This window comes from Macadamia integrifolia, chromosome 13 (genome assembly GCF_013358625.1).
Source record: "Macadamia integrifolia cultivar HAES 741 chromosome 13, SCU_Mint_v3, whole genome shotgun sequence".
NCBI classification, from domain to species: Eukaryota; Viridiplantae; Streptophyta; class Magnoliopsida; order Proteales; family Proteaceae; genus Macadamia; species Macadamia integrifolia.
In genome coordinates, this window is record NC_056569.1 from 17,010,080 (window position 1) to 17,019,390 (window position 9,311).

The following is a 9,311-nucleotide window of genomic DNA, read 5'->3' on the forward strand; positions in this document are numbered from 1 at the left end:
TAATTTGGCATATTGAAGTCGAACAAGTAAAAGCCCTAAATTTTTCCCAAGAGCACTAACATAGAAATGGGAAGAATTCCTACCATAATGAGAAAAGTGATCCATATGTACAATGTAGCACTCCCACCACTATTATGCAATCAAATTTGAATGTATAGACTCATTGAATCAAACATTTTACAAGAAAAGAGAGGAAATGAACAAAACCCTAAAACAGTAACATTTTTGAGAAAATGGGGTTAAACAATCCATAGAGATGACATATGTGATGTTTAGAGATGAGAAGCATCAAAGATATGACAAACCCATATACTACATTCAACTTAATTGGAAGAAATCAAAAGAGAATAAAGTTTTTGAGGTTATTAAGCAAAAGCAACCGAAATCCCAAAGAGAAAAGAGGAAAACCACTTACTTGATATTGAGAATGGAGTTGAGGAGTTTTGAATCCAAATGGGTGGGTGTGTATAGGGCTTGTGAAAGGCTCCTATGTCTCCTCTTGTTGCCTTGGGTGTTTTGGAGAAGAGAGGGAAAAGAGAGAGAGAGAGAGAGAGAGAGAGAGAGAGAGTGTGATTTGAAAATAAGGGCTTTTCTACCCTTAAAACAGAACCGCGAGGCCAACTGGAGGGTCCTAAAAATGACCCACCCGCCGGTATAACCCACCGATGTGGATTTTTGGGCCGCAAAATCCCAAATGTTTGGGAATTTGATTTTCAAGCCTCGTAGAACCCACTTTGCGTGAATTATGAGCTGATGTGCAATTGATCTTCATGCATGCTTATGAGGAATAATTACTATACCTTATGGAACTCAATGTGTGGAATGTATGCTATGATGATGGAATGCAATATGACTACGTAATGGGAGGCACGATGCAAATTGATTGTGTACTTACATGAAATAAATGTGTCACTTAGTTGTACCAAATCTTGATGTAATCCAGGTATGAAGCATCATGGTACATACTAGATCCGGTAGTAGTGCAAGAGGGGCCCCACATGGTTCCTGTCCCATTAGATGACCACCTAACCCTCAGGGAACTCGACCGTGAATGAGTTTTAAACAAGAAGATATAGTTGAAGACTCAACTATGCCAAAAATTCTAGATCCTCCTCTTGTTGTTAATCCCAATGATGTTGCAGCTCTAATTCAACAGTCGCAACAGGCATTCTAACAACAGTTACTCCAACAATAGTAGACTTTCATGAATGTTGTGCACCAACAGTTGCACCCTATGCATATGGGTCAACATCCTCGTGGGGTACCTTTCCCACAAGATCCTCCTATTGTACCTGGTGTTGGAGTTCAGTTGGAGGGTGTTTCTCCTCAGGAACCACCTATTGAGACACAAGGGAGTGCATTACCTGCAATACCATCACAGGACCAACCAGAAGGTACTCCACCTGGGGTTACTCCACGGTTCCCTCCTCATGGCACTCCTCCATATAGGGTGCCACCCCCGTACCAGTATTACCTAGCTTATCCTCCATATTATCCACTAGCAGCCACTACTACAAGGCTGGTGGAATCATTTAAGTGGCACTTGCCACCTATCTTCACTAAGGTGGGAAGTGATCCATTAGAATCGGATCGGTGGATCCAAGAAATGAAAAAGATATTTGAGGTGGTAGAATATACTGAACCTCAAAATCTCATCTGTGCTGGGTTACAGTTAAGAAATGAAGCAGATTCTTAGTGGAAGGCTTCTAAGCTTATCTTAGTGGCAACCCATTCGGAACCAACATGGGAACAGTTCAAGGAATTATTCTTATCAAACTATTACCCCATCAGCTTCAGAGACCGAAAGGAAACTAAATTCTTAGCTTTGACTCAGGGAAATAAGTCTATTCTTGAGTACCAGTAGCAGTTTGAGGAATTATTCTTCTTTGCCCCTCCACCAATGAAAACAACACAGGAAACGGCAAGGAAGTTTCTGAAAGGGCTAAAAGTATCTATAGGCACAATTTTGGGGCCTGGACTTGACTAATTTTGCTCAGATTTTCCAGAAGGCCAAGACTATAGAAGACAAGCAGAAGGGAGAGTCCACTACCACACCTAGACTTTGGAAGAGGTCCAATCCCTATGTAGATTCTGGCAACCTGAACAAGAGTTTTCATGGGCCATATAATTATGGTCCATTATATCAACAACCCTATAGGTCATAAGGATACATGCCCAAGTCATCCGATAGATCGGGTACTACCTCCTTTCACCCAAACACAAGTAAGATGCTAACGGCCCCACGGCCATCTCGTCCTCCTACTACACAAGGTCAGATACAAAGGACACCAGTACCAATGCTAGCCTCTCAGAACAGATGCTATGTTTGCCATTTACTCCGGCATTTCGCCAAAGATTACCCACACAAACCAGCCGTGGTATAGAATTAGCCTCCTGCTCCTAGACCCGCCATGACTCAAGGTGGTCCACCTCAAGGAAGAATGTATGCACTATTAGTTGAAGAGGTTGAGGCAAGCCCCGATGTCATAGCAGGTACCCTATCTATCTTGGATATACCGGCTTATGTATTATTTAACTCTGGTGCATCACATTCTTTTATATCCAAAAGATTTGCTAGAAAGATTGACATGACACCTAGGGCCCTAGAAAGTAAATTGATTGTAAGTACACCCATGGACAAGGTGGCACAATTAAATAGAGTGTATAGGCCCTATTATATTGAAATAGGTGGGAAGAAGTTGGATGCCCAACTTATCAAATTTAACATGCAGAATTTTGATGTTATATTGGGCATGGATTGGATATCTACTCATCAGGAAAATGTCCTGTGTACCGAGAAGCAAATTAAGGTGGTGAGTGATGATGGTTAAGAGCTTGTGTATCAAGTAGATAAGATAAAATGACCTAGAGAGGTTCTCATTTTAGCCTTACAAGTTGGACGACGGATGTCAGGGCTATCTAGCTTTAGTAATAGATGCAGAAGCAAAGGTCACACTATTGGAGGAATTGAATGTAGTTAGAAAATTTCCTGATGTCTTCCCAGATGATCTAACCCAGCTTCCGCCTAACAAGGAGTTAAAGTTTGCCATTGATTTGGTTCCTCGAGCGGCACCAATATATAAAGCTCCTTACAAAATGGCACCACGTGAGTTAAAGGAGTTACAGACTCAATTGTAAGATTTGTTATAAAAGGATTTATATACCAAAGTGTTTCTCCTTGGGGTGCCCTAGTTCTGTTTGTCAAAAAGAAGAATGGGAATTTGCATATGTGCATTAATTACCAGGAATTAAAGAAGTTGACCATCAAGAATCAGTATCTATTGCTGCGCATAGATGACCTTTTCAATCAGTTATAAGGTGCTGAAGTATTCTTCAAGATTGATCTTAGGTCCAATTATTATCAGCTCATGATAAAGAGCAGTGATACACCCAAGACAACTTTTAGGACCTGATATGGTCATTATAAATTCCTAATGCTGTATTTTGGGTCGACTAATGCGCCAGCAGCTTTTATGGACCTAATGAATCAAGTATTTGATGATGTCCTTGATAAGTGGGTCATCATTTTCATCGATGACATCTTGATATACTTGAAAATGGAAGAAGAGCATGCACAACACTTACGAATTGTACTTCAAAGATTAAGAGAACAGAAACTATATGCAAAATTCAGCAAGTGAGAATTTTGGTTGAAACAAGTTGGATTCCTAGGGCACATAGTGTCTGAGAATGGGATCAAAGTTGACCCGGGGAAAGTGAAAGCAGTAGTGGAGTGGGAAGTTCCCAAGAATGCCACAGAAATTAGAAGTTTCTTGGGATTGACAGGCTACTACCGGCGGTTCATTGTGAATTTTTTCCGAATCGCAGCCCTAATGATCAGTTTGACCAGAAAAGGGGTGAAATTTGAATGGTCAAGGGAGTGTGAAGATAGTTTTCAGGAACTAAAGAAACGATTGGTGTCAGTCCTAGTACTGACGATACCAGAAGGTACTGGGGGAATGATAGTCTACACGGATGCCTCCAGAGTTGGACTAGGTTGTGTTCTTAAGCAACATGGCAAGGTAGTGGCATATACATTTAGATAGTTGAAGGAGTATGAAAAGAACTACCCCATAAGCTTATGATTTAGAGTTGACGACAGTTATCTTTACCTTGAAGACCTGACGCCATTACTTATATAGAAAAAAGTGCGAGATATTCAATAATCATAAAAGTCTCAAGTACTTCTTTACCCAAAGGGATCTGAACATGAGACAGAGGAGATGGCTGGAACTCATGAAGGATTATGACTGTGATATACAATACCATCCAGGTAAGGCCAATGTGGGGGCAGATGCATTGAGCCAGAAAGCTCAGACTGTATCACTTGCTTATTTGGCCACCAGCCCACAACTTAAGCAAGAAGTTAGATTGATGGATGAAATCATTTTGAATGAAGGATCAACATTAGAGCTTGATCAGTAGCCAAAAAATATCAAGCAATTAACCATATCTCTGGTGGACCTACAAGTACAACCATCTATCCGGTATGAAATAATCATGAAACAACTCATAGATCCTGAGTTGTAAAAAATCAGAGTTAGACTCTAAGAGCAAAGGATGGAAGATCCTGATTTCACAATGGCCAATGATGAAGCACTATTGTTTTGGGTAAATTGTGTGTACCCAATGACATAGGAATTCAAGACAAGATAATTAAGGAAGCACATAGTTCTGAGTACACACTTCACCCCAAAAGCACCAAGATGTACAAAGATCTTAAGCAAAGTTATTGGTGGCCAAGGATGAAGATTATAGTAGCCCTGTATGTTGGACAATGCCTTACATGTCAGAAGGTTAAGGTAGAACGACACCGACCATATGACACTCTTCAGCCACTCCCAGTACCGGAGTGGAAATGGGACATGATTACTATGGTTTTGTGACCAGGCTACCCCGTTCACCTAAGGGAATGGGTGCTATTTGGGTGATAGTTGATAGACTTACTAAAACTACCCATTTCATTCCAATCAAGACTACCTACTCTATGGAGAAGCCAGCACAACTTTACATGCAGAATATAGTTCACTTGCATGGAGTACCAGTAAGTATTGTGTCAGACTGAGACCCAAAGTTCACATCTAAATTCTGGAAGAGCCTCCAGTATGCCATGGGGACACAGGTGAACTTAAGCACTGCTTTCCATCCTCAAACTAATGGGCAATATGAATGGACCATACAAACACTAAAAGATATGCTCAGAGCTTGTGCAATGGAAATGAGTGGCAGTTGGGAAGAAAATGTGTCTCTTATGGAGTTTTCTTATAATAATAGTTATCAAGCCATGATTGGAATGGCTCCATATGAGGCATTGTATGGAAGAAGGTGCAAAAATCTATTATATTTGGATGATGTAGGAGAACGGTGAATGCTTGGGCCGAAAAATGATACAGATGACTTATGATAAGGTTGATGTCATCCGTGAGAAAATCATGGCAGCCCAATCCCATCAAAAGAGTTATGCAAACAACCGCAGGAAAGATATTGAAGTCCAAGAAGGGGAGAAGGTATTTCTAAAAATCTCTCCAACCAAGGGCTTACACAGCTTCCACAAGAAGGGCAAGTTGAGTCCAAGATATGTTGGCCTGTTTGAGATTTTGAAATGGGTTGGCTCAGTAGCATATATGCTGGCCCTTCCGTCATCTTTCAACAACGTACACAATGTATTCCACGTTTCAATGTTGAAGCGGTATATACATGATCCATCATATGTGCTAATCGTGGAACCAGATTACTTAGAGGTTGATATGACTTATGAGGAGCAGCCTGCTAAAATCCTGGACTAGAAGGTAAAGACTCTTCGTAACCGATCCATTGCTTTTGTAAATGTGCGATGGGCCAACCATACACTTAAGGAAGGATCCTGGGCGAAAGAAGATTACATCCAAGAAAAATATCCTCATCTATTTGGACAACTAGGTAACTTCAATTTCGAGGATGAAATTTTTAAAGAAGGGGGGTAAATGTAGAGCCCTGCTCTTTAAACCCGATTTATTGACCGGTTGGTTTGGTTTAGTCATGCAGGGTCCAAATCGGAGCGGGTTGATGTTGGTGCCTTATGGTACATGACGACAAGGGTGATGTCAAATTCCTAGTGGCCGGATAAGGTTGAGCCAATACCTGAAGTGATTCGCACGCCTAAGCCATGCCCTTGCACATATCACAAGGCCATATATGAATAGGAAAGGTGCATTATCACATTTGAATGATAAGAACTTAGTCCAAAACACATGGCGAGTGTGGGATATGTGTTAAGATTCTATTTTCCCTCCAAAATATAGCAAGTTTGGTTTGTTTGGCCAACTGGTGGGTGTCACTAGTAATTGCGAGACCCACTAGTGTGACCCACCTATTGGGGTAATGTGGACCCCAGCATGCTCGGCTTGGATGAGCACGTGTATTTTGACCTCCTTGTCATAATGAGGTATTGTATGCCTGAAGGTGTCAGCTACTTTGCCCGAAAACACAAATTAATGTGTTTTGGTCCATAAATGGGCAAAACCAAAATATAAATAGCACTTAAACCCTTTTCTCTCTCCCATTTATGATTTCATCAAAGTTTGGTGAGGGGAGTAAAGAAGAGGGAGAAAAGAGGAAGAAGGAGAGAAGGAAGAGGGGAGAGGCTTCCTCCTTAGATCTCGTGGCCACATCTTACCTTATCGCTACCAGTACCTTCGCCGGTGTCTTGAAATCTACACTTTAAGGTATGTAACGCCATAAACCCTTGAGATATGATGAAACCCTTGTATGTATGGTTGATTCTAGGGAATAATGAAACCATTGTGTGATTTCCTTGAAGGATTTAAGAAGGGAAGCAAGGATTTGGAAGTTATTGAAGTGGCGTTCGAGTTTGGGAAGAGGATCCCAAGATTTTGGGCTTTTTAAGCTAAGGTATGATTTCTTCCCTCAAATCTTGTTAATGGCTTAGATCCATGGAACAATCAAGTGGATGAGGCTTAGGAAGTGTGGGAAATGAAGTAGGAATCACCCTATTGAGATCCACAAGGTGGAATGAAGAAAAGAAAAAAAATAGTAAAACCTAAGGAATACCAGTGGGTAAGACCGACGGGTGCCACACCTACTAGTGTGACCCACCTATCTCCTCTGGGTCTACCGACGGGTAGGACCGACGGGTGCCACACCTACTAGTGTGACCCCCCTGTATTCTCTAAGATTCTGACTCTATCAGTGGGTAGGACCAACGGGTGTCACACCTACCAGTGTGACCCGCTTGTCTCCTCTGGGTCTACCAGTGAATAGGATTGACGGGTGCCGAACCTACTAGTATGACCCGCCGGTCTAGACAGATTGCACAGGTGGGTTCTCCTACCCACCTGTATGACCCACCTATAGCCCAAATGAGCTCCGATGGAACTCAAACTCACCGACAACCTTTTTCACGCTATTAAATGTTTCGTGACTATATCCTATGTCATTTATAGTCCTCAATTGGACGTATTTCTAAACTTCTTATCTGTGCTAGGTTTCAAGAAACTCATTTTCTCACTCCAGATCTTACCCGTGCCGCGAGTGTAGATTCTTTTACAAGAATAGGTAAGTGGGGAGAGGACTTTGATCTTAATTTTTGGAGTGTTTTTGGCATCCTATGCATTTATAGACTATATTGACATTCTGATTGCCATTCCTATGCATATGATTGATGAATGAATGATGCATTTAGAACTGAACTTGTTGTATCTTAAAATTTTATATGCATTATTACTTGCATGAAATCTTGAGAATGGATTTATCATATGATGGATTATGATGATGTTTTTTGATCATGTGTGGGATTTCTAGGTTAGATGCCATAGTCGGCTTGGAAACAACTGCATTGGTACACTATGGATTGGGACACGGAAGTACTATGTAGTTGTACTATCTCATGTAGGAGCATGTGGTTAGGATTTCATATTCCCTCATGCTACGACGCTTCCCAACAGAGGTTTACGTGTTGGGTTATCACTGGGGGAAGCGTCGGTGGCAGGCTGCCATGGTGGTTAGAAGTACGCCTGGCTGATCATTAGGACAGTTGAAAACCTTGGTGATATGTTCAAAGATCCAATCATATTGCTTTTAATTTCTATTGTGGTTCGGCCACGATTTACTTTTTTACTGTGGTTCGGCCATGATTTACATTTCTGCTGTGGTTCGACCATGATTTACATTTTCGAGTGCTCATGGTGGGCCTTCTCCGGTAACCCTATGGGCATATCGTGGGATGGAGAACGCGTCTTGAACCCATGGAAAATGCACACTGTGGTTGTGAGTAACACGTTACCTATAACCTAGTAATGATTTGTTAGGTGAATAGGAATAAAATGAATCTCATGCATATAGGATCATTTGATTGCGATTACTTGTGTGTGCCTTTCTTTCCATTTAATGAGCTAGTGAGCTCACCCCTCGTATACACAGCCTTGTTAGATGATTTTGTAAGATACTCTATAGAGAAGCCCGTGCTGGGTCTCATTGAAGAAACTTTAATGGAGGATTGGTAGGTCCCCAAAGAATTCAAACATGATGACGGCTGCCCGTGTGAGGGTATAGGGTAACAATGACAGATTCTATCTACTATACTCTTTTGATTCTTTTGGTATATTTCCTTTTGTGCTCTCGATAGTTAAATTGCTATTTCTTGTGTAAATATCATACCTACAGGCCCACATGTAAATACTTTATGTATAACAATTTGGGTATCAAGAGTATATAGGAAATTACAGGTGATCATTTATGACAAGACTTCTACTGAACTAGAATATTATATTTCATGATTACTTGTGGCTTGCTGTGCTGTGGTTACTGTGTCTGATGATCCTGGTGGTTTTGGGTTACTTGGAGGGAACCCATCACCAGTCCGATTCTATGTGAACAAGGCGTGACATGTACTAACATTGTCGAAAGACTATGAGCATAGTCGAGGGCAACTACCCATGCGAGGCCAGTTGGTAGACAGCAAGCAATTAAGACAGTCTATTGTCTTGACCATTAAAAGCCACTGGAAAATAGCCTAGGCTTGAATTCAGTGACTATTTTTGATGACCAAATAGGCTACTATCAGGGTTCTGATGTCCGTGGGTCTTGCCACTCGCATCCTAGACAGTCTCAGATGAGCCCAAATCATCCTCCACACCTTTCTCTTGACACAAGAAATTTACGGACCTAGGTAGTCGGGTCCTTATGCTTCAAAAGTCGGATTAACCCGATTGGACTGAATAGGGTTTAGCCAAATGGGTCCTAAGGCCAATTTTCCTTATAAGTGGGAAATGAGGAATTCATTTCCTCATTTCACTTGTGCTCAATGTAAGAGA

The 9,311-nt window shown here is 41.4% G+C and overlaps 1 protein-coding gene across 1 annotated transcript; it reads left to right on the forward strand.

The window, feature by feature from the left end:
* The first annotated feature begins 1,240 nt into the window (after window positions 1-1,240).
* LOC122059050 (formin-2-like) lies at window positions 1,241-1,696 on the forward strand. The gene has a single exon (XM_042621754.1). It carries the CDS (start codon window positions 1,241-1,243, stop codon window positions 1,694-1,696), a length of 456 nt encoding a protein of 151 aa, XP_042477688.1.
* The last annotated feature ends 7,615 nt before the right edge of the window (window positions 1,697-9,311 follow it).

Coding starts and splice junctions, on each gene's coding strand:
- LOC122059050 (XM_042621754.1), top strand. CDS start 1,241: ATGGGTCAACATCCTCGTGGGGTACCTTTCCCACAAGATCCTCCTATT.